Raw genomic sequence first — 25,827 nt, forward strand, 5'->3', positions numbered from 1 at the left:
TTGCTTTAGTATTTTGTGTAGGTATTCATTAATATTATTCTCAGAAGGCATGTTAGTCCTTGGAGTGTAGTTACTCCTTGGACATATTCAAAGGAGATGGGTCATAGTGACTTCATTTTCCCAGTTCAATTTCTTAGCCACATAAATGCCCTACAGAGGGGGAGGGTTGCACTGATTAAAATCTTGGGAGTGGATTTGACTAACGAAAATTAGCGCAACACCATTGCTACACATGGGGTTACCTGACTTTATGCAGGCATTGAATCTGCTCATGGGTGCAATGCCTTATGATGTGAGACACATTTTGGATGTGCTGGGCAGCTGCTGGCTTTTGCACCCAGCTTGGTTCCCCGTTAGTCAGGGTGTTGTTAACACTGCACAGCTGCACACAGGTTCCGACAGGCTGCCAGTGCTGCACATGTTGATGACTATTAGGTGCCAGACATGGAGGTGCCAGCTCTCCTGAGCAAACCCTCCTGGATTTGTTCAGTGCTGGGCAGCTGTGACCCCATCCTGGGATGCTTGCAGGGCGTTTGCTGATGGAACAGCCCGGAGCACCGGGGGGACAAGCTGCTGGAGGTGACATTTTTGCATAGCATATGAAACAAATTCTTGACCTCTTGGGGCTATTTATTAACTCTGTCAGTTTGGCCAAAATCCAGTGTGAATAATTATCGCTGCTTCTTTTATTTTTCCCACTGGTTTTAATGAACAGTTATATTCACTTGTGGTTCTACCTTATCACAGTTGGCTGCTAATCAGTCGCTGTGCTTTGAACTGTAGTTGCATTTTAACATGGGCATACAGATTCAGCAGCTCAGATGTCTGAGGTGTTTATTTAGCTGTGGATAAATGTTATTTTATCCAGACAAAAGAAATTTAAGACAAGGACTCTGTGTCTGTAATATGAGATAAACTAAGTGAACTTAAACTACCTTACAGTTTACCTCTAAGCCCAAATATATTGTGGTGTAACAGTGCACAGACACAGTGACTTCCACACAGACTCATACCTCTCTCTCCCTGTGGGGCACCATGCAAAGCAGACAATAAAAATGTGGCTTTAAAAGTTAAAGGTTAATTTATTTGTAGTGGAGTCTATGAATAATAAAAGTGTTTTGATTATAAGTATCTGGAATTTGATATTGGCATGAAGGACAGATTAATATTTTTAATAGTGAGAAAAAAAAATACCCTTCTTTGAAGACCTGAAGGGAAAAGGATGCCAACAGCTAATTATGAGTTTTCCACACAGTTATACAGAATGTTTCACTAACTTCTAATTTCAAGAGGAGGATGAAGACTATGGGATATGGCAGATTAAACGTTTAGGTCTCTTAGATATGTATTTCTGTATCTGAGGTTATTTAGATTTCTTTTTAAGGATATATTTGCATTGCTTAATGACATAGTGATTGTAATATTTTCTGATATGCCTTTTGCTTCTGCCATACATTTACAATTCCAGCTTGCTGCCATATTTGATGTATGTTTTCCTATTTTCATTTAAGAACTTAATACAAAAAACTGGAGCCCACAAGAGAGCATTAAGTGTACATAATTTGAATTGTTTAAAGATAGGAATCACATTAAAAAAATAATCAATTTTTAATGCTGGTGCATTACAGGTCCTTTATTGGCCACTAGAGCCGTGCAAAGCAAGTGGAGCTCACGGCTCAGTGAGGCAGCTCTCCTCTGCTTTGTTCTGCTGTGCTAGGCAGGATGGAGGGAGCTGGTGCTTGAGCTTCAGCTTTCCTTTGGGGACTCACCTCCTTCTCTATGTCCCCTGGGTTCCTCTCCCCTGCACGCCTCAAATTCGTCCTCTGTGCTCGTTCAAATAAAGTAATACTGGCTTTCCTTGCTCTCCAGGCAAATAGGAGAGAATCTGATTGTCCCTGGAGGAGTCAAGACCATAGAGGCTAATGGGCGCATGGTTATTCCTGGGGGAATAGATGTCAACACTTACCTGCAAAAGCCCTACCAGGGGATGACTGCTGTTGATGACTTCTATCAAGGCACAAAAGCAGCGCTAGCAGGGGGCACCACCATGATCAGTGAGTACTAGCAGTGCTGTCTCTTGCCACGCCAGGCTGGAGCCTGTGTAGCATGTGGGGATAGCTACCAGAGGCTTCATCCTGATTTTCTGAGGTCTTCTGCAATGATTCTTTAACTTGTCACCCAGGGTTGGCCTCAAAATGAACCTACCCTCAGAAAGAGATACCAGCATGGGGAATTGTCTCTTGGATTTTCCTGTGAAATACAGAACAAGCACTGAAGGATAATGTGTGTATTCTTGGAAGTTTTGGAAAACAGTATAGGTAGTGCTTTAAGTATATGTCATAGAAAATCTGACAAAGATCTGCTGTTCCCACCTAGTTCTGTTTCAAGGGCTTTGGAAATACTAAGATGCTTATTTATGAGCTTGGATTTGGCAGCAGGAACTGAGGAAGTCCTTACCAGAGGTGTCCTGGAGGAGCATCTTTGTTGGTGAAAGGAAGAAGTGTTTCTATGTGTAAAAGACCCTTCTTCTGTCTACAGTTGGTGGGACAAGATTTCTCTCTTTCCTTCTGGTAATAACTTGGCTTTGGTTAGGTGCAGTGAGGCAGTTGTTCAGGTACCACAAATTATCTTAACTTCCTTGTGGAGAGAAGCTTCCCAGTGGAGTTTTACTCCCGCTGAATTGGGATGTGGCTTTTTTTTTTTTTTTGGTGTTATCTGTCACCTATGTTCAGCAGCAGGTATTGGCTGGAAGACTCTCTGGCCATAGACACAAAATTCACTGCTGTTCATTCCTTTTGTTAATAGTTTTTTCAGTCTGTGTTCTTGAGTATTTCTGTGCAGTGTTGGGTTTGCAAATGCCACTGGTAAGCCCATCTTGCTTTGTTTTCATACTGACTTTTGACTTAGCCCTGCAGAGCGAAGTCCATATGCATAAGTAGTCACATCTTTGTTGGTAGATGGTGTGGCATTATCAGAGGCAGAAAGTCTTGAGACAGTGGAGGGGCAAGGCATTCAATCTGCTGTGTAGTGGGACTGAGTGTTGGTGCTCATTGTCTCCCCTGTTCAAACCTTTGGCTGCATTCCCAATTTTGGCTGCTGAGAAAACATTGAACATCTGCACTGATGTATTGGTAGTTCAGTGACTGTGAGACACTGGTTGATTATTGTGCTTACTGTGAAATACATAGAAAGGGACACATCAGGCAAGAAATACAGCTAAGTCCAGAACCTGTGGTCTCTTACAATCCTGGAAGGGGAAAGACAAGTATTTCTTAAACTGTGAGGTGTTTGGCTCCCTCTTTGTGTGTCTATTGATGCTGCACCAGGCAGGTTGCCAGACTCATCTTTAGCATAGGTAGTTCACAAAGTCTGGTGATCCTGAGACAGCAGGACCTGGCTGACACCCCAAAGTTACAGTCAGCACACAAAGTGCCTCCAAGGCTGCTGTTCTGGCTGAGATGCTGGAAGACTCTTCACTCTGGGGAAATCTGAATAGTTTGCATGCTGTCCAGCTAGCAGACACTCCTTCTCTTTTTCAGTTGACCATGTGCTTCCAGAACCTGGATCAAGTTTACTGACCTCCTTTGAGAAGTGGCATGAGGCAGCTGATACCAAATCTTGTTGTGATTACTCTCTCCATGTGGACATCACCAGCTGGTATGATGGGATTCGAGAAGAGCTGGAAGTACTGGTGCAAGACAAAGGTTAGTGAAATGTAATAGTATTTTGTGGCTTTATTAAATAACATATGGAGGTGAAATTTTGAAGTGTTTTAATAAATGCACAGGCACTGGTTATGCTGCACAAAGTTCTGTACTACCTTGAAACTTGTATTTTCACTTGCTGCTGTGTAAAATGAACCAAAAATTTTGCATATATATGACTTTGTCCAATAGAGGCATGGAAGATTAAGATGCATAGATTGTCATATACAAATGTATGACTATATCCTTGCTTGTATTTGTGGAAATAGACTCAGACATTGCATGGGCAGGTTTTATTAGAAGGTAAAACTCAGAGATCAGCATTTAGGATAATCAGCCAAGTCACCTTAGATCCTCTATTTAGTGAATGAAGAAAATGGAACATTTCAAGGTAGTGGTTCAAGTTTTAACTAGACTGAAATCTTTGATTCAGCTGCCTCTAATTAAATCCAAATATGAAGAGCACATGGGTCTGTGAAAATGTCACTACAGGCGAGATGTCATTTCTCAGCAATGACTTGGGATAATTTACTTGCTGAGACTCAGGTTTTTTAATGAAACATGCCTCTATTTTTAAAACAGGTTTGTTACTAGAAAAAAGAGATGCTGAAGTTAGGTACCTAATATTGAAAAAATGCCCTGATTTTCTCAAGTGCTTCTCTCTAGTGGCTTTCCCTGAACTTACGAGAAGATGCTGTGTTTCAGCACTTGTAAAAAAAGGTCACTTTTTTAGAAATCTTAAGACACTAAACTTTGACTATGTTCAATTAACAGGCCTACTATCATGTGAGATGCTATAGGTTACCCTACCTGGACTCCAGCTACCACTTCAGAATAGCACAGATGAAACCTAAATACATTTCCACACATTCAGGCTCAACATGGCAGTCTCATGTATGGAGGGCATCTTAGTGGCACCAGATACCTATGTGCAGGCAATGGAATCTAGCCTTCAGAAGATCCTAGCCTAGACCCTTTTCCTTAAAACTGTGCCTAACAGTGTGTATTTTCTTCCCAGGATCATACATTTTCATGTATTTTTCACTTTATACTTTCCTTGAAAATGTATGGATATTAATTAGGGAATATTTTCTAATATGGTATGCAGTTTCCATGAGCAAATCAGAATGACTCTTCTGTTGGGAAACCTAAGTGATATGTATATGCAGCATCCTTTGGAATGTGCAGTGCTAATGATGACTTAGATATGAAAGGTTCTCTTTATGGAAAAAGGTACTATCAAAGCAGAAAAAAAAAAATCAAAATGCAATTTCTGAGTGAGCAGTTGTTTGCTGAGATGCCATGGAGGTGCAGTCACCTGGGGGAGTTTATTCCGTGTCACAGGATGCTAACAGTACATGTGCTGTATAACCAGATTTTAGGCAACAAAACACTTCAATCAGCAAGAATGCATATCATTTAGAGAAACTGCAGCTGGTCTTACATAGGTCTTTAGTACAGGTGTTTTTTACAAGGTGTTGACATCTGTCAACACAGGTTGTGCCAAATCTGTGCTGTTTCCCTGTTTTTGGCATTAACATTAATCTGCTGCTGTGCATTAGCTGACTGTACTCTCAGACAAGTATACTGTGCCTTGTTTCAAAGGTTGGACATTATTTTCCAGAGCTCCTGGATCACAGATGGCTCAGCACTCCCAAATTTGCCTGAGGGTTAACATTGAAAGCCTGATGCAGACAGTTAGGTTAATAGTTTTCTCCAACTATTGAAATGTGAGGTTTCTGTATAAATCTGACCTGCCTCTGAGTTGTCAGGGGAAGCAGGAATCTGTTGATTGGTTCCTGAACTGGGATGTATGATGGGGCCTTGGTGGCCTCTTCAGTGGCAAGAGCATTAGGAGGTCACCTTTGTTCTCATGTATGTCTCAGGCATGAGTTACTCTCACGAGTTAGGAGACACAAGGTAAGGGCAAGTATGAAAGCACAAGCACAACAGGAAACAATTCAGCATGGCAAGGGCTTTCAAATTAACGGGTAATATTTCCTGATAATTGGAAACATTTGAGCCAGCTGGTGCAAATAGACTTGATGTCAGTGGAGTGACCCCAGTTTTCATCAGCTGGGAATCTGGATTGAATTGGTTCTTGGCTGATTGTGGGTGAGTTAGCTGAATGACAGGGCTCAGCTCATTGTGTTTCAGTGCTACATGTGCCTAATGCAATCAGCATGAGTAACAGGGGAGCTCCCTGAGTGGCTGTTGAGGTGCCTTGTCATGAGGTATAATTGAACAATTAATCAGTTCTCAATCAATGCAAAGCTAATTTAAGGAGACACAGGCTTTGGAAGTGGAGATTTTGTAGAGCCAAATATTGATGATAAACACTCAGGCTTGTAGCATTTCAGCAGCTATTTTGGGATGGGGCTTCTTCAGTATATGCAAAGGAGCAAGAGCCTGAAATTGCTGACAGGGGCCTCACTGGTTCCTTTGACTTTGTTGCTCTTCAAAAAAACCTGTAGTCCTGCCTAAAACTTGGAGAGGATTCTGTTGAGTACCCCTGGTGTGAGAGCAAGTAGGACATTAGCAAGAATGTAGTGTGTAACAGATGTTAAGCATTAAGGTCAATAGGCCATGGACCAGGGCTTTTGAAAAGCTGCATAATTCCAATGAGTAGGTCAAGGAACCAGGCCAGGGCAAGGAGTCTAATCTTGGATACCTGTGTATGTAAATTTGTGTTATTTATCTTGGTATCTGGTATAGGTTCTCTCTTTGCAAGGCAGGATTGTTCACACCATCTTTCCTGTTAGCTGTGAAGGCAGCCCCTGAAATGCTGTTCTGCTGTGTGTGTACCTGGTGGTAGCTGAGGGTGTGAGTGTGTGCTTACATGGGAGAACTCTGCTTCTGCACTGTGGTGAGGAGCTGGATCAAGATCCTATGGCAGGATCCCTGCTGGGGTCCCTTCTACTCCCATTAATGTCAGGGACAACATTAAACAGAGTGTGAGCAAAACTCAGTCATTTTATCAAGGTCAGAAGAGGGCCTAAGAAGATACAAAGGCAATAAAAGGAAAAAAGATGAAAATACATATTACTTGGGTCAGTGTCTGTCTTCTAACCAGGGTATTTAGAGAAAGCTGCCTTACCTCCTGCAGGACTGTGATTAAATGAATTATTCTTGGCTAGAACATAGTGGGTGAGTGGAGTAACAGGTAACCCAGCCCTTGGATTACAGTGAAATATGTGTGAGATAGTTGAGTCCCCTGCCATCACTGAGGCCATGGCTTGGGCCAGGCTTAACATCCTCACTGCTCTGTGTGTGCACAGGCACCCCTGCAGAAAGGTGGCTCTGGGTGCAGCTGACATCTGGCAAGGGGGCTGGGCTCATGGGGAGAAAATTGGGCTTTTCTCTAAGGCAGGTAGGATGGATGTGCTGTGAGCAGTCAGAGGCAGACGGGGCTGAGGACACCAGGCTGCAAGCATTGGCCCCAGGAAAGGCCCAGTCAAGCTTAGGTTTTAAAATAAGAATGTACTGAGTACTTTGAAACTGTAATGAGGAATAGATGGAGGGATTACAGTTAGTAAAGGCCATATGTATTTTCTGAGAACTTGATAAATAGGAAAACAGGAAGAAAGGATGTGCTTACAAGCTGACAGGGCTCCACCTTTCAGGCTGGATTGTGGAAGTCAGCAAGGAGGGGCCAGCTCCTGCTTTGTGTTTCTCTCTGAGCTGCCTGGACTTAGCAGGGAGACATAATACCAGGGATCATTTCAGCGTTTTATCCTGCATGTATCCTGGGGTATTTTAGTCCTGTAATTGTGAATAAACAAATTCTGTGTGTGTGTGTGTGTGTGAGCAGTCATACCCTCTGCCTGAGGATGTATTTGCTCATTCTAGACTCATGAAGGAGTTTTATCTTCATCAGAGAGCCCTATTCATTTTGTGTAGACAACATGAATAGCATGAACAGATCTCTTTCTTTTTCTTCTTGCCCCAGGAAGCAGAGTTTTGATCACAGCCATTGTGAAATGCAGCACAGACGGCTTAGATAGCTTAGAATTTACTTTTCTTTTAAAGTAGGAAACTACAAGATTGGTCCCTGGACCAAAGTGGAGATCTTGTCAATAGACTAAAGAGCAAGGCAAATACATAAACTAATATGAATTCATATGTGCAGAGATTATGAACAGAAGATGTTTGTAATTCTCATTCTGTTAGAACATAAAGCTGTGTAAATAACCAAATCTTTGAAATAAATAGCAGCACTTGTAGGGATTTGAATGCAGTGGGTTCTTGACAACTGACTCTAAACACTAGCCTTTCTTACGGATTTCTGAAATTTGAAACTGTCATTTTCTTGGTTTTTTTATGACTGCCAGCGTAAATCCTTCCATCCTTGGAAGGCAGAAGGAGAGGTGTGGTGAGCTGCCTGTAAAACTGGGTTTCAGGCTTTGTTTCCTTTCCTTCCTAGTGTCTACCATCAGCTAAGCTGGGCACTTTGAAGTGTAAGGTCAAGAAAAAGCGAGTCTGTATGCACATTCAGATACACAGTTCCTACATCTTCTCAGCACTTTGGGGGAACCTAACTAGAAGTTTTATCTAACAAAAAGCACATTTTAGATCAAGCTGAAATGTTTTCCTGATTAGCTAAGGAAACGTAAAAAAAGAAAAACAGTGATTCACAGAACCTTATATGAGGTTTTTTAAACTTCACAAACTTTACGTGCTTGCTTTAGCCACCATTGCTTGTCTGTGATTTGGCTACGAGCAATCCTGTTTGCAGTGGTGGCTGAGTCACTCCAGGGATGAACACTGCCAACCCACAGCATCCAACAAATTCCCCCAGAGAAGAGGGCATCCAGGCTTCTAGTCCTAGCAGCTGTGAAGCCACACTTGATTTTTGGCAATCACTGGTGAAAACCCTAGTCCAGACATACTCTATTACTTACTTGTCCTAAAGTTTTTGTTCAAATACAATTTAAGAATACACTTACATGGCAACACCTTTGGATTTTGTCTTGGAACAGGTGTGAACTCTTTTCAAGTCTACATGGCGTACAAAGATCTCTACCAAATGTCCGACAGCCAGGTATTGCTCTGAATGCTTTTTCTCTTTCCTCACCTCCCCACACTTGAGGATCTACTGAGGTTGAATCCCAGGGAAACATTCTCACTGGCCTGATTGGCACTGGGAGAAATGTGCAGTGGTGATGTGCTCTCTGGAGGGTCAGTGCTGAGGTGTGTAGAACACCTGTGTGTGTTTCTTCAAGTGTATGACATTCACCCTCTGTGGAGATCTTCTGGTGTCTCCCAAAATTGCAGCCACTCAGCTCTGCTCAGGATTTCACTAATTTTGTTTTGCAGTAGCCTTTTGAGAACTTGAGGTCAGAGAGGGAGAAAAAGATGAAGCACTCGAGGCAGTGACAGTTCTGTGAGGTTTCAAGAGTTTCTTGGTTGCTGCAAGCAAGTAAATGGAGTTGCTCTTTGGGGGAGGTGGCCTTCTCTCATTAGGGCTGGAGAAAACAATGAGCTTGTTTGTCCAGAGCTCATTACAGATTCCAGACTCTTCAGCTTTCCTATTCATACATATCAGGCCACTGTAAATGGACAATGGCATCTGTCAGTAATAATAATCTTTGCTTATTCAGTTGAGAAAATGTTTCTTTCTTACTTATTCCCAGAGCTACAGCTCTGTTAAATACAGTTAAATAACTGTTGTTACACCTCCAATGCATGTGGTTTTAATTGGAATTTTAGACATAATATTATATAAATATTCTCTGAGAGGCAGTGCCTGTTAAATTTAACTCCCTGATGGAATTGCCAAGAGAAATACATCAAAATGTTTTATGTGACTAATGGGTGTTACCTTGTTTAAATATCCATGTTGCAAGCTGTGTATTGCAGGGCATTCAATGCTGCCTGAAGTGCCCTAATGCAAAAGTAGACACTGAAGAATGTCTTCAATATTTAATCTGTGTTTGGATACTGGGCTCCCATGTTACTGAAGTCTGGTTTAAAAAAGGAACATATAAGTTGAGTGTGTTTTGGAAAGGAAATTGTACTTCAATAGATGTGTGCTCAGAAATTACCAGTAAAAAAAACAGGATCAACTATTGCCCTTCTTTATGGATGGGTGTTGGATCTTAGAAAGCAATTAAAGAAACGGGGATGTCCTAGAGAAAATACTGCAACTTTTGTGAAAGCTCAACAATGACTGCTCTAAGAAAATGGTGCAAAATGCCTGCACTTCAGAAAAGAGATGTTCTAGCAGTACTAAAAGAGTCTGTGGTACATCCCAATAATTCTCTTCTACATTTGTTAAAACTACAGAAAAGAGGGTCACTAAACTTAGACCTGGTGTGATGGCATGGTGAGGTGGCTCTACAGTGCAGGGGATGGGGCGAACTGTGTCCCAGGGAAATCCAGCCCTGCTTGGGGCTCTTGATCCTATCTTGGTGCAGCTGGTGTGTACAGGGAAGGGCAAGTCAGCACCAATCAGTGAAGCTCAGGTTCTTTGTAGAAAAGAGATCATTTACTATTCACCACTATTCACCTTCCAGCATGGAAGGTACAAAACTGAGGTGAACAGAGAGGTCTGAGTGTTAAGTAATGTGTTTTCCTTATTCAGCAGTGTTTCCTTCTTTGTACTACCTGCAGCTTTATGAAGCCTTTACCTTCCTAAAGAGTCTTGGGGCTGTTATCCTGGTCCATGCTGAAAATGGAGACTTGATAGCTCAGGTGAGTGAACACTCATTTTTGCTTCACTTTGCGAGATGATAGATACAAGAGAGGAGAAGTAAAGTAGGCGAGTCAGAGAATGCGTTGGAAGAAAGGAACTCCCAGGAAAGAGCCTATATTGATCCTGATGCCCTGCACACTGCTGGTATAAAGCCTGGAAGGAGAGAATGGAGGCCCTTTTGCATTAATTGGCAGAGCATCCTTCAGACAGGGCAGTGATCCAGGCAGCTCCTTGCCTTGGCAGCAGGTGAGGACTAGATAAGGGAGGCAGAAGGAAGCAAGAAGATTTCTTCTGAATCCAGCAGATAAAAGTGAAGCAGAACAATGTAAAGTCTTGTTCACAGATTTTGGGTACAAAAGGTGGATCTGACAGCTTTATGCTAAAGTCTCTTGCTGCAGCTGTCAGCATGAGCAGCGCAGTGAGTTTGGAGCAGGTATTAAAGCTCACAGACCTATTTATTTTTGAGAATATTCTTATAAATCTCTGAAGTCTCAGAATAAGAGCTACTGTGATCTTGTAGACACTTCAAAACTGTGTGTTTAAGTGTAATCCATGCTCTTAGAAGTTGCATCTCAGAACCAGGAAGCTGGGCTCAAGTTCAGTATCAGTTCCATTTAAATGTCCTGGATCTCCAGTGCAGTCCTTGCAGGTCAGGTGCCCTGGAGCTGCTGTCCTCCCACTGGACTGTGCCATGCCTCTGATTGGTGCCACAACACATGGGAACATGGAAAGAGGCAGCCCAAGGACAGCAGTAAACCTCCCACTGGTCTTTCAGGGGCCAGGATTCCCCTCTAAAACAGAAGGGGTGGGTTTGGGTGGGTGTTGTTGTAATACATTGTGACAGATGAACCTCTGAAGGCTGTTGTGGAGATATCTCACTCCTCTGATCCCTCCTACGTGCATCCAGCCCCTCTTAGGTCGGTGAGGCTTCGAGTGAGCTGGCTGATTTATCTGCTGAGCTGCTTATCTGCTGGCTTATCCACTAAGGACTGGGCTGCAGAGCTGACAAGGAAATTAAAGCAGCTAAAGCTGTCTTTGAGATCTGGACAAGTAGCCCACCTTGTCTCATGGCTAGGGGAGAACCTCAAGGGAATATTTGAGTGGTTGGCCAGTGTGTAAGAACTCTTGCCTTGGGTGTATTTGGTTTTTCCCTCTGTTGGAAAAACACATCTCCATCTGCCTGATTAGAATTTACCCCCTTTGAGATCTGCCTTTCACTTTTAACTTTGAGTTTGGCCAAAATAACCACTGGGATCAAAAGTTACTAGTGAGGAGTCAGCAGGCACATACACTGCAGTCATGTCCTTCCCCCGAGGTAACAATCCTCATTTGAATTCAAGAGAGGAAAAAAGCTCATTTCTCATGAAGTTTAGCATGAATTAAAACTACTAAATACATAATTTACAGTTTTAATACAACATAAATAATGTTGGATTTTAAAAAAATCCAGTAGAATTAGAATGAATAATGATAAACATGATTAAGTCAATGTTACTGTATGAATGGCAAAATAAAACAAATCAAATGGCACCTATGATGTTTTTATAAATTCTCCATTAAAATCAAGGTGCACACATGGAATTGCGTTTTTGATAGAAATATATTTCAGTTACATTTTTCTCTGATCAGCCTTAATATACAGTCATTGAATATGAATAAAGAGGACAGAAAAATTTTTAGGAAAAGATGAAGTAGTAAATACATGTAAATTATGTTATACATCAGTGTATTTCTTTGCCATTGCCCTATGTCATAAAATCAGTCTTCCCCTATGCTTTTATTTAGAAGAATTATTTGGATTGTGAAAAGAAAACTGCCTTTACATAGGGTTTTTAGTACTTTACTGTGTGAAAATACAAATTTGATCTTATCAAAATACATTCTAGCTTATTAGCACTATCAAGTCCTCTTACAGTGGGTAATTTATCATATGATCTGATTTTATCATAGGATCTTGCTTCCCTCAAGATGCAAATCTGTCCTACTTTGTGTATCTACTCTGTGCCAACTTGCTATTTTTTACATGGTTGTAATTTCCTTTTTTTGCTGCATTTTAACTATCTGAAGTCTTTAACTGGAACTGTTCAGAGCCATTGCGTTAATGATCCAGAGCAGCTGTTTTTTAGAGTACCTATGAAACCTTATGTTTTTCTAACCAAAATGTTCTTACACAGTCAGATTAATACATTCCTGTTAATGCCTCTTCAGCTTTGATTGATTGCAGTGAAGGCTAAAGTATACATGAATGTTAACTTGCTCAGGTTTTACTGGTGTGTGTTGTTAATGTGTGAGCTTTTCACCCTCAGGGAGCTGGGATCAGATATTTATTAGTTGACACATTCAAATATGTTCAGTAACTTCATCCTGGTCTCCAGGGGACATTTGTCTGTGTCACAGAGCCATTGCATCGTTGAGCTGGGCTCATTAGAGCCCTGTGGGCAGAGCAGGGCCAGAGGTACAGCAGCAGCTCTGGTCCCACTCCTGCTCTTCTTCAGGCCTGGACCAACCTCAGATGAAAAGGGGTTGACCACCAGTTTCTGCAGAAAGGGAAATTTATTCTAATACTACTGTCTGGCCTTAAATTAAGTGAAGCTTTTTGTCTATTAAAAAAAAAAAAATCTCACTGCTATAAGGCTGTTTTTTCTGACAAACCCCCATTGGTCCTGAGATGGACTTTTTGATGTGGACACAGCACCCTTGCAACTGTAGGTCAGTGTTTTGTTTTATAAAAGCATAATTTTAGTGATTCACTGTGTCAGAAGAAAGTGTTAGAGAAAACTGGAAGTGTCAGCAATGCTGAAAGTATAAGAAAGTGCTTTGTGGATTGCAACCAGAGAGAAACTTGTGCAAGTAAAGAAAGAATGGCAGGCTGGAAGTACCCATAATTGCTATTTAGTGTACTGTTGGAAGTCCATTCCATGGGCTGGTGTTGTGGTGTCAAGTAGGATTTTGAGGTTTACAAGGAGGAGGTTTCCAGTGGTGCAGCTCAATGGCTTGGGGCACAAATATGCTCCATCACAGAACAGAGACCTGTGCTGGCTGTGCTGGTGTAGCATGGGACCAGTTTAGAGCCAGTGTTTTCAGTGTTCAGTGGGCTTTGCAGCTGCATTTACACTGACATTAAAAGGGGCAGTCAGACAGTCTGGCTGCTGTTCATCTCCCTGAGCACACTGAATGCCAGGGTCTCATCCTGGAGCTGCTTCAGCATTTATCTCTTGTGTTGCAGGAACAAAAACGTATTCTGGAGATGGGAATCACTGGACCTGAGGGACATGCCCTGAGCAGGCCAGAAGAGGTAAGAGATTTCACTCATTTTGTCATTTGTGGAAGTATTTTGTCAAACGCATGGTGTTTGAGCTTGGCTTCTGTACATGCAGGTGATGGCTGGGTGCATCAGGGAAGGCAGCAGTCTGCTTCTCCCACTGCCTCTTACAGTATTACTCAAAGTCTGAAAAGTCCAGGTCCTCTCAACTTGTTTGTTTGCCTGGAAAGCCCTTTGGATGCTGCAGCAGGTGCATTCCCTTAGGCCAGGAATAAATGTGTCCTTGTGCACTCAGGGATCGCAGCTTCTGCTGCCCTGGGCACAGGTGTTGATGTATTTTTTAACTGCAACCTTTGTGTTTTGATTTGTGGTGACAAAAAATATGGGTTTATCCGGCTAAAAATCAGCAGTGCAGCTTGAAGGTTAGGCCCTGGAGTAACTGCATTTATTAAAATGCTTCAGCTGAAAACCTCCATGAGATGCATGTGCCATCTATACTGTGGATATGCATACACCCACATGGAGATCTACTCTCATGCTGGCAGATACATTGGTGTCAGAAATGCAGGCTGGAGAGATGCAAATATGTGAGAATGGAAAGATGCTGTGAGGCAGCTCATTTTATGCAACTCCCTTACAATGAAATCTGGGCTCTGGTGTGGATCATCTCAGGCATCTGGAAGTGGTTTATTTAATGACAAGGAAAATGAGAAGACATGAGGATGTCCCTTAATGTACACAGCTCAGACCATTAATGGGATGGTGGAGGGCGGCAGTGGGAAGTGACTGCTTTCCTAGAAGACCAAAGAGACAAGGTCCTGGGGATTTGTGGCTAAACTTGAAGAGATTGTTGTGGTTTGCAGATCTTTATTTAACTTCTCCCCAAGGCAAAAGGAATCAGCTTAATTGGTTGCATTCTTATATTGAACTGTTTATGTACTTTTTCATTTTGCTTTGTTCAACTTCTACCAAAATTATTCTAAAAGGCTTGTTTCCTTTTAATGAGAACAAGGGCCTAAGGAAAATCTGCATTTGCAGTTTCCAGAAAGGAATTTTGCATCTTTCTGACCACACCTCTGTTTATTTCAGCTCTAGTACTGAGGTACAGAGGGCCCTGCCTCTTTCTCTGCTCTTCTGAAGGGGCATTTGGGGTTTCCAGAACAAATGTTTTGACACAAGTCCTAGGACAACCTGAAGCAGTCTGATTGAAGGAAAAAATACTTTACAAAACTGTAAAGGATTAAGCCATGTGGTTTTGGAAGGCCTAAGTTGCTCAGCTTTTCTAGCAAAACTCTTCCACAGAAATTTCTGTACTACTGAGTCACTATTTTCAGTTACAGCAGGGTTTTTGGTATTAAAATGCCAATACTGTGAGTCCATCTGGGAAGGATCTGGTATAAAACTGATTGGCTGGGGAAAGGAGTCTCCAGAGCTGCTGGGAAGCACTGCTCCTCCATCTGAAGATGCCTGCTTTGTGCCTACGTCCCAGATGGCTCCCTGGGAGGAGATTGCCTTCACGCTTGCTGACAGAGGGGACTTACTGGGCACTGCTTCAAAGGCTGCTATGGATTATGGGCTAAATTCAGTCCATAGTGCTGAAGTTGCTGTTTGAGAATACTTTACATTCACTGTCACCATTATGTAAAGATTAGGGAAAGCTGCCAGGGGGAGCTCAGAGGTTGTCTCCAAGCAGGGACGAAGTTTTCTTGCTTTGTTCTGCTTCCAATTGCAGGGTAGGAGTCTGAAGCAGGAAGGTGGGAGGGAAATAAAGGGGAACTGCATCAGCTGCTTAGACATGACCTCCCCTGGTGTGCAGGGAGCCAGGGAGCTGTGTTTGTGCTGGGGCAGCCATACCCTGCTAGTGAGTACAGCCTGGCTGTGGGTACTGCTAGTGCTAAGAGTTTGAGGATGGGTTAGCTCCCTCTTTACCAGCACTGGGTCTCTATGGAAAAAGCAGAATCAACCCCTGAAGAGTTGTTGCTGAACAGTGAGAAATATGGCTCAGTCTTCCAGTTCATTTTTTCTTCAGCCTGCTTTTGCAGTTAACTTTTCCCTCCTTGTTTTGCACAGCTTGAAGCAGAAGCAGTTTTCCGTGCCATCACAATTGCCAGTCGAATAAACTGCCCAGTGTACATCACCAAGGTGATGAGCAAGAGTGCAGCTGATATCATTGCACTGGCCAGGAAGAGAGGTAAGTGACTCCCCTTCCTCCCTCAAACTTGGTTTTTTTTTTGTTTAATAGAAGCTCAGTTAAAAATCATGTACATTGTGACCCAAATGACAGGCTAGGGAGAAGTTACCAAAGAATGGTAGCACCAGCACAGACTCTAAATAAATATTTATGGCTGGGAAGGATGAGGGGAAATCCTTTTGTATTTTTTACTTGAGAAACTCTCCCCACAAACTGTCCTCTTGAGGACTGAACTGTAACTCTTCTCCATCCTGTTTTCCCTTTTACTTTTCCCTTAGATTGTTTTATCTCTGTTCATGGGAGGGAAATACTTTATTCCTAATGGGGTCTAGCACATCCTCCATGCCAGTATTTCAGGGTGTCACCCCCTGAGGTGTGGCTTGGACAGTGATTCTGCTGTTAGGGCTGCTTGGAGCTTGCTCCTGGCCTTGCTGCTGGAAGCTGACTGCTCAGATGTGCACTGCAGGTCAGCCCTCCTTGCTGGGGCCATGGTGGGATCCAGGTTGCAAAGCACCCAAAAGGGCCTTGCAAGCCTGAAGGCAGCTGCTTCCAAAGCTGCATTTGCAAGTCAGGACTGTTCTGCTGGTTGGTACGACAAAGCTCATCAGCAATATGGAAAAGCCAAAGAGCAAATTATTGTCTTGATATTTGTTTTCTTGGAGACTTGGAGTGTGGTGCTGGGGACCATATGCTGCTATCTGCTGGTGCTGTGCCCAACCTGGGAGTAGTAAAAAGGCATCTGTCTGCCACAGGGATCCACCACCCAGTGCACTCTGAATTGGAGCAACAGAGAGAACATGGCTGTGATTAAAACAGCACAAATTAAAAGCAGGTCTGAACTGTCTCCTTCTGGATTAGAAGGAAAGATTTGTAAATACGCTGATCAAAAGCATGTAGAGCTCAGAGAGACTCCTGATTAATTTTTTATCATACAGACAAAGCCAAGGCTGTTTAATTTTCTGGGAGCTGTGCTAGCCATGTAGCAATGTGTGAATTATACATGGCTGCATGCAGCAAGCAGTGTCATCTGCTGAAGAGAGAGTGGGTTGTAATTAGTCCCTGTATATCCTTGCTTTCTCCAAGGTCCCCTTGTTTTTGGAGAGCCGATCACTGCCAGCTTGGGGACAGATGGGACACATTACTGGAGCAAAAACTGGGCCAAGGCTGCAGCTTTTGTGACCTCACCACCTCTGAGCCCTGATCCTACCACTCCAGACCACTTAAATTCACTCTTAGCATGGTAAGATTTTTTTTTTTTCTTTTCTTTTTTTAACAGGCTGATGGTAAGGCAAGTGCAAAAGCTACATGGGATGAAGCATCTAGGGATCAACCAGGTTTCCTTTAGACCAATCTTGTACATGAAACAGCAGAGAAGGGACATAGAAAAGCAGGGATAGTTATATTCTTATGCTTAGGCTGTCAGTCAAGTGAGCAGTTATGGACACTCCAGTTCCTGGTTGGCTTGATAGATAGGCAGCTGCTGGCTATTCAGGAATTAATTCTTTCCCTTTCTGCTTTTTAAGTGATTCCTAGTTGTACAACTAGATTGTCAGGACTTCAGACTGACCTTCTCCCTAGTTCTCAGTTTTCTTTAGCAGAATTCTTGATATATGATGGGATGGCATTGTCACTGTCCAGCATAAGCAACAACCTGGTGGATGGACTCCCATCTTTGAGAATGGACTCAATTTTAAGCCCCAGACATATCTGACAAGCACAGCTCCTGAAATGAGGGCTGTTCCTCAATACAGATACCTAGAACCAAGAAGAATTTCTTGAGGCTGTTTTTGTCAAAGGTGGTGCAGGGCTCTCAGCTATGAGTTCTTCTGAAAATTGGCTTGTCCTAAGCTAACTTGTGTTTGTAGGTGGGTTCTGTGGGTTTATCTCCTGCATATTGGAAACTTCTGACTTGGTAGTTTGCCTTGGTCTGGGAGTGACCAAAATCATTTACAAGTTTACTGGGGTCCAGTTCTTGCAGCCCTGTTACTTTTTGCTTGCCTCGTGTCTTTACTGGCTCCAGCATCCTCCAGCTGGAAGAAGGCAAAGATAAGTGGTACATGCAGAGCAGGTGTGTCAGGAGAAATAGGCCAGAGTGGATCACAGAGGAGACTGTCAGGGACTTGGGTGGAGACAGCAGGAGACTGAAGGCCATCACTTGATAAGCCAGGGATGTGAGCTGACTGCCTTCAGGTAGGCAGGGAGAGTTTAATCATGAGAGGTGAAAGGAATGTTGACAGCAAAGGAAGAAGTGTCTTTCTCATATAGAAGAGAAGATATCAGCAATGCCTTGCCAGAAACTCAGACTGTAAACCCATCTCTGAAAGTATTTCCTGCCTGTAGCCAACTGTGGGTCTTCTCTAGCTTAAGCAAAAGACCATCTGCTCTGAAATGATCTAGAAATTCACAGCTGAAGCCCCACCAGGACAGATTGCTAGGGCTGGAGCGAGGAACTCCACTTACCATTCAAATACTTATTTACCTTCATGTGGTGGCACCCAGCTCACCTCCTGCCTCCCCTTCCCAGGATTTCCAGTGCTCTAGACAGAACAGTGGAATTTGAACCTTGAAGGGGACCATCTTGAGAGCAGCTGCCTGGGAGGTGGGTGGGCACACAGATGTGACAGGAAGCTGCCATCAGTCAGTGCCACATCTCCCCTTGCACACGGTGGGTCAGGCTGTGCAGCCCACCAGAGCCCACCCAGGCTTTAACTCAGCTGCTCTAAAGATGCTGCACTTGAGCTCTGAGTTACATGTGCCTCTGGTGAGAATATGCAGCAGTTTGTTCTCTTCTGACAGTCTGATGGCCAAAATGTTTTTCCATAATTGAGCTTTTTGTTCCAAATAAGGACACAGAAAAAAAAATTACTTTCTTGGTCTGATTTATCACTGTCAGCACTGTAAAGGGTGAAGCTCACTGTGTGAGGGTAAGGCTCTTAGCCAGCCCATGTGTATCAAAATGTTTGACTCTTTAGTCTGTTAGAGTGGCTATATATGTTTCCTAGAAGAGGGTCCCAAAACAATAGTATATGGGTCAAAGCAGATTAGCTAAAATAGCAAGAACATTTTTAGAATTGGAATCCAAATAATGACTTTTTAAAACTAACACCAGAAAGACAAACTGAGGAGTTACAGAAATTTCCATTATTCTCCAAGCATGCAAAAATGGCTTTTTTTTTCCTAGTGGCTTAAAGTCCTAGATCTTAAATGACAGCAGCTTAGCCTGCTTTCAGTTTTAATACTTTAAATCAATACTGTGAAACTGAAAAATGAACTGTATATTTTATCAGTCTGCCCTGGGTTCATCAGGAATTTTATGCAAGGATGATGGTGAAGACAGTATTTCACATTTCACTGTTGATTTGAATAACAATATTTTACATTCATTAAAAAAATCCTTGCAACATCCTTCCTCTGCAAGCACACAGCATACTGCTTGTGCTCTTTTCCACAGAAAGTGTTGATTTTCCACTGAAAAGCTGAATCTGTAAAACCCCATCATGTCACATAGGATTTGCAGAGTGAATTTGCCTCATGAGATTTGGTCCTTTTGTCATCTGTGGGTCATGAACCTGAGTTAGCTTTGATCTTCCATGGTGTGCTGCTGCATTACTGCAGCTGTGATGTGCCACCTCCTATGATCCAGAGATGTGAGATCTTGGTGCTTCACAGAAGATGCAGCTTGCCATGAGGGCCTTGTTTAAGGGGAAGAATAAGATGACAAGGTATTGATATGGCATTTAGGTAATGATGATGCCTTCTTGTCTCCCAGTTTTTTAGTTGATGTGGTGCTTATCCCCCATTAGACAGTAGGAGTGCCTGAGGGGTTAACCAGGAGGTGATGGGCTGCTCTCAGGTGACACACTTCAGCTTCAGAAGCCTTGTATTGATTTGACTGGGGAGTGCAGTTCATCTTATATTAATGTAGTTAAATGTCAGAGGAGAGGAATTACGGAGTTGAGGAAGCAAATAGTTTTTATCTTTTGGGTGTGGGAATTAGTAGTGTGGTGTTAGAAGCACAGCATAAGCTCTGGGAAGTGGGCAGTGATACAGGGCAAACTGATATATCACAAACCTGTGACAGTCAGGTTTTCATGGTTTTATCAATCAGAGTGCAGAAAGCAGAGAGGCCACAGGAAGCTTTGCTTGATTAGAAGAGCCTCACAAAGAAAGAAATGGCATTGCAACCTTCTGACTTAATTGTGTTAGAATAAATGAATGTTTCACTGATTAAATTGCCTTAATCCTATGGAATAACATCAGACAGTCATTAATAATCAGGAGTAGCTAAAGCATAGCTGCCTTTTCTGTACTAAATTCATGGGTTTGGCTAAAAACTGGATGAATGGCTTGTGAGCATGGTGAAGAACCAGAAAACAGGGCAAGGGCTCTTCTCTGTCAGCAATCATTAGGGCTGGCAGCCCAGAAAATGGCATTAGAATTACTCACATGTGACATTTTTTTCTCCTGTACTTGGCTGTTTGTTAGCTTGCTGGATCTAGATTTCAGGGCCAGACTCTTTCAGGTATTTCAGAGCTGGGATTTACATAATCAATTAAAGAAAAGAATGACAGGCTCTTGGGGACATCTCCCTTATGGAGTGATGGAAGAGGAGTCATAGTGAGTTCCAATGTGCTTGCCTCCTGTAAGCTTAATCAAGAGCTAAAATTACCACGTTTCCTGTGGATATTGGAGAACCTTCTTTTTGTCTTTCTATTTTTGCAAGATTCTGCATATTGATTATGTTCTTCCTCCTTCTTCCTGTGAGCAGCTGTGATCCAGTTCTGTTCTCTGCAAAAAAAATTTTCTCTAGCCTAAAAAAACCCAACTTCTTAAATAAAAGCATTATTAAATGGTAGCTCTCTTTGCATTTTTCTTCATGTCTTTTTCTGGGTAAGACCCTTAAGTTAGATAAATCCAGAACATGTGTTTGACTTGCACTATGCCTTTTGTTCTTTAAAAACTACCTGATAAAAAACTTTCTTTTTTTATTTTCTTGGTTCTGTTTTGGAAGGTCAGATGAGAAGTATTCGTATAAGTTTTGCAGGAAAAATACATGTGCAATAGAGAAATGCAGGGGAATGCATTTGAAGCTCATGACTTTGCATTGTGAAATTTGCCATTATTTTTTAATGTGGTTGTGAATTAATTTATCTCGAGAATGGCAGACATTTCATACAAGCTTCTGATCATCTCCTTAATCCTGGAGTAATCTTTCATCCTGGTCAGTGGGCTTTTGCCTGATCCCTGTAGATAAGCAGCCTGGAACCAGAGGGGGCTGTAATCTGGGAATTCAGGGTGCTCCTGGGGGAAAGTGGAGATGTCCAGTGCCATTGTTGCTCTCAGTGATCTGTAGCCAATGTGGAAAGGCTGCTGGCATGATTTACAGCCTGTGCCTCTGGTGTGTAGGCTTGGGAGGTCCATTCACAGCCTGTCTGAGAGCAAGGTCACCTTGGTGCTGCCTGGGCTAAACCTTCTGTGTGTTAACTCCACAGTGGGGACCTGCAGGTGACGGGAAGTGGACATTGCCCCTATAGCACTGCCCAGAAAGCCATTGGAAAGGACAACTTCACTATGATTCCTGAAGGGGTCAATGGAATTGAGGAAAGGATGACTGTTGTCTGGGACAAGGCTGTAGTAAGTAATTACTTACTTTTATGGACTAAAAAAAATGGAGTGTTGGCTGAATAATGAAAAGCAAGAGACTCTTGGCTGTTGCTTAAGTGACTTTGAGATATATTTCTGAGAATTCCCTGAGAGAATGTTACTGTGAGGTGAATTGCTTGTTTCAGAAGCTTTTTCCAGTTTTTTTAACTCAGGGCTATGTTTCACTTCTGACACTGCAACAGTATTATTAGACCTGAGGCTTTCCAGACTCCACTGCTCTATTTTCTGTTTGTGTCAGAGTGGATGCTTCTGAGAGATGTGGTATCTGGAGCAATATAATGGTTTTGAAGTGGACCTCATATAAATGTGATGAATGGATTGTTTGAATTTGGGAAGTGTCTCATCGTTTTTGAGAAATTACAAATGGATGGTAGCTGAGCCTGAGGCTAAGTGATGAAATGCTTTGAAGGAAGGAGAGCATTGCACGTAATTCATACTGGCATACTTTGCAGTGGAGTGCCGGTGCAAGGCAGGAATTTTTTGATGGTTCCATGGATTCTAATGTAAAATGATATTCTCCCTCCATTGTCTGTTTCCACATGCACACCCTGCACACTCACACACACTCATTTCATTGTGCTCAAATGCACATTGCAGACTGGGAAGCAGTAGCATTTACAGCTCTGATGAGCACTTCTCCCAGACTGTATTTCATAACCATTTTATTCAGGGACAGCTATTGAGATTCCAAACACAGAAGCAGCTTCAGATACCTGCCATGTAGCAGCAAAGCAGGGAAGCAAGCAAAGCACAGCCAGCTGCTGATATTTTTCTTTTGTTACTCTCTCAATGGGAAAGAAGTGCAGCAAGGGCTGCAGCATGGGCTTTACAAACAGTAACACTCAGTCCAGCATTACTGAGTAGCTTATACTTTGAAAATCTTTTATTTTACCAGGCAGGAAGTAAGTGTTTAATATTGAAAGGTTTGGCACTGTTGTTCTTCCTCAGAACATTGTTCTTGCTCATTGCCAGGGAAGACCACAAAATACTCTACTGAGAAATCAAAATGCTGTTCTGTTCAGTTGCAATTAACATCACTGACTGTATACCAAGTTCCATTGGTGATGACATTTCTCCAGGCAAGGACTTTATAATTGGTTGTATTATTTAGATGTATAGGTCTGACAATACTAATAATAGAATGGACTTAATTTGCAAGAAGTGTTCCCAAAAGTGGTGGAACCTTGATCTTTCATCTCATAACATTCATGTAAGTTTCTCTGTTTTGAAATTTTAAAAATATTTAAATGGAAATTACTAGGACTAGCAACAAAACACATTTGGCATCAATGTGTGGAGAAAGGGACCCCAGATAACTGAGCACCTTGGTGGTATCATGTGCACTAAGGTTTCACTGGCTATCCTTTGCAATGCCTGGAATAACACACTCATTTATTTGAAACTTTCAAGTAATGAGCCATATATAAAGTCCTGTGTGACACAATCTCTGTTTCATGCAACATCACTATATCTATAAAGTCCTTGCCTTCTCCTTGACCCTGCAGTATTCTGAATAGTAAATCCCCATTTCAGAAGCTTTTTGCTCAAATCACATTGTTTTTAGGCCACAGGCAAGATGGATGAGAGCCAGTTTGTAGCTGTCACCAGCACCAATGCTGCCAAAATCTTTAATCTGTATCCAAGAAAAGGCCGGATCGCTGTAGGATCGGATGCTGATGTTGTCATTTGGGACCCTGATAAGGTGAAGACTATAACAGCCAAAAGCCATAAATCGGTAAGGAGCAAATGAAAACCAGCAAGAGAAAAGAAACATCACTGTTGCTTTTCAGCTGTTGATCTAAATCATGGGAACACCAATAATAATATGGGATACAGAGGAGGGGGATAACTGCATGCCCCAGTTCTGAAATGGGTAAATGTTTAAGGACATGAGAGTATTGAAATCCTGTGTTGGAGGCATTGGGATCAGGAAGGATTTCTTTTCTCTCTGCATATACCCTATTTATATTTTGCATGCTTGTGGCAGGTCTGTAAACAGGTGTGAATCAGCAGCTCTGCAGCTGAGGTTAATAAAGCTGTGAGGATATATTTAAAACCAGATCATTTTTGTTTTGCTTACTTAAAAAGCACCTGATATTATAAATTATTCTAAACTATGACAGATGATGAAATGTTTTGATAATACAGCTCTAATCAGCTTCATGGATGGGATTTTCTGTTTAATTCCAGAGCTTTGCTGCATATTTCTCTGCCCTTAGTGCAGAGTACCAGTGACTGACAGGTTTTATCTAATGTGTTGTCTATCTCAAAGTTATTATCTTACTGCTCAGTGCTTTGTTCCTTTGTATTGGGGAATTCTTCCTAAAGTTTTACTGAAAATCCAGCATTGTGTTTTTATATTAAAAAGGCAGAAACATTTAGAAACCTTTAAAAAGTAAATTCAGGTGATTCAATTTCTATTTCTCTGTTTTGGGATCTTTCTATATATAATAATCACCTGCCCCATCATTCCCATTTAGATTCAGGCTTTCCTGGGCTTTTCCAGACAGATATGTGTGCTGGCCTCTTTGAAATTTGCTTACACAGTCACAGCAGATGCATGGTGGAACCACATCCTCTGGGTATTCAGCAGCTGAGGGACAATTTTTCTTCACATTAAGGCTATCATAGTTCTAAAGGCTCTGGGTAGATACAGCAAATCTTCAAAAACAAGTGAAATCGTTGATGGACAATGAAAAATTGAAAGGAAAAGTCTCATCCAAGGAAGTCTGATCAGAAAGATCCTTTAAAATAATTTCATAACAAAATGCATTGCTCTTCCTTCATACAAAACAATTTGACACACTTTTTAATGGCAGTTGTCTAAAACTGTGACTACAAACGTACATATGACAAGTTACTAACTGAAAGAGGTCTTGCAGTGAATATGTTGGTTCATCCTCAGGCCATTGAGTACAACATCTTTGAAGGAATGGAGTGCCATGGTGCCCCCCTGGTGGTCATAAGCCAAGGGAAGATTGTGTTTGAAGATGGAAATCTGCACGTAAATAAGGGAATGGGTCGCTTCATCCCTCGCAAACCTTTCCCTGAATATCTTTACCAGCGCATCAAAATCAGGAATAAGGTAATGTCAGATCATATTTAATCTTCCTTGTAGCCAAACCCTCTTGGAAACACAGTAGCACAGGTTTTTAATGTTGTTGTGCTATTATGAGTCCATATCAGATGGACTGCATATGACTTGTTCCAAAAATGCCCACAGAACTCACTGCAGTTGTGGACTCACCTAACTTAGTATTAACACCATGAATTTCAGCAGGTAGAACATCTAATTATGCCCAGTTGGGCATAATTGCCGTATGTGCAGCAGTGCAGGCTTTTGAAGAGGGGTGGAATAGTGATAGAATTTACTTTCAGATAAAATTCAAGAAAAGTGAAAGCTTCTTGTGAGGGAGGGTTAGGCAGAATAAAACCAGAATTTTAAAGTGCATACTGAACTGCTATACTGCAGAGAAGAAAAGCATGTCAGCCAGAGATTCTCATTATATTAGGCATTTGTGAACTGTTGTTAGTGCATTTGCTGAGCTGTGTATGAGCAGCATTCATGGCTCAGAAAACTTTTCTCTTTGTTTAATCAAAAGCTTGGGAAATGACCAAAATTAAGACTGGGTCACCTCTGGTTTCGAATTCTATCAGTGCTTATCTGTTGAAAACCAATTGGCTGGACACTAGTTTGGAGATACTTGGAAATTGCCTCTTGTTACTGAACAAAAAAGTCACTGTGTGAGCACAGATAATGAAAAAATTTGACTAAACCACATATTTTTTTTAACCAAGCATATACCATAGGCTGAGTGAGACTGGCAGCTGAAATTAAGCCCATGAGCAGGTTGATAGTTTTTATCTTACATCATTTATGATACAAGTTCTGTCAAGCTGCAGAAGCAAGGCTTGCACTTCTTAACAGAAAAGGCACAGTAACAAGCAAATACACGTGCAAAAAATCTGCAAAATACCAATCAATGTTGCATTTGTTTTACATCACCCATGTAGATGATACAAGCCTTCTCTTCACACTCACTGCTTAAGGCTTCAGTGCCTGGGACTGCCATATAAATCAGTGAAAAAGTCATCAAAACAGTGAAATGAGCACTTTAGAAACAACTATCACAGAGTAGTGTCTTGTAGCAGGAGTTTGAACAAAATTACCTGGGCTAAGTAACCTTTACCTTGCAGATGGGCCTGGGTTTTGGGAGACCTCTGATACTTGGGCAAGGTCTGTGAACAGACAAAGGAACTGATATTTTTGCTCCTGCAGCTCCCTCTGCTGCCTGCCGGGAGGGAGAGCAGA

General features: G+C 42.1%; 1 protein-coding gene across 2 annotated transcripts in view; it reads left to right on the forward strand.

Moving 5' to 3' along the window:
* The window catches only part of CRMP1 (collapsin response mediator protein 1), a 50,339-nt gene that overhangs the window by 20,355 nt on the left and 4,157 nt on the right, over positions 1–25,827 (forward strand). For both annotated transcript variants that reach the window (XM_085059786.1, XM_085059787.1), the window contains exons 3-12: positions 1,870–2,054; positions 3,540–3,704; positions 8,684–8,745; positions 10,317–10,397; positions 13,625–13,693; positions 15,731–15,851; positions 16,935–17,091; positions 21,344–21,485; positions 23,080–23,250; positions 24,421–24,600. In XM_085059786.1, the coding sequence (XP_084915912.1) occupies positions 1,870–2,054; positions 3,540–3,704; positions 8,684–8,745; positions 10,317–10,397; positions 13,625–13,693; positions 15,731–15,851; positions 16,935–17,091; positions 21,344–21,485; positions 23,080–23,250; positions 24,421–24,600 (1,333 nt within the window). The remainder of the gene's footprint in view (positions 1–1,869; positions 2,055–3,539; positions 3,705–8,683; positions 8,746–10,316; positions 10,398–13,624; positions 13,694–15,730; positions 15,852–16,934; positions 17,092–21,343; positions 21,486–23,079; positions 23,251–24,420; positions 24,601–25,827) is intronic.

Source organism: Lichenostomus cassidix, chromosome 4, assembly GCF_008360975.1.
Source record: "Lichenostomus cassidix isolate B80296 chromosome 4, HeHo_3.0, whole genome shotgun sequence".
In the NCBI taxonomy this organism is placed as follows: Eukaryota; Metazoa; Chordata; class Aves; order Passeriformes; family Meliphagidae; genus Lichenostomus; species Lichenostomus cassidix.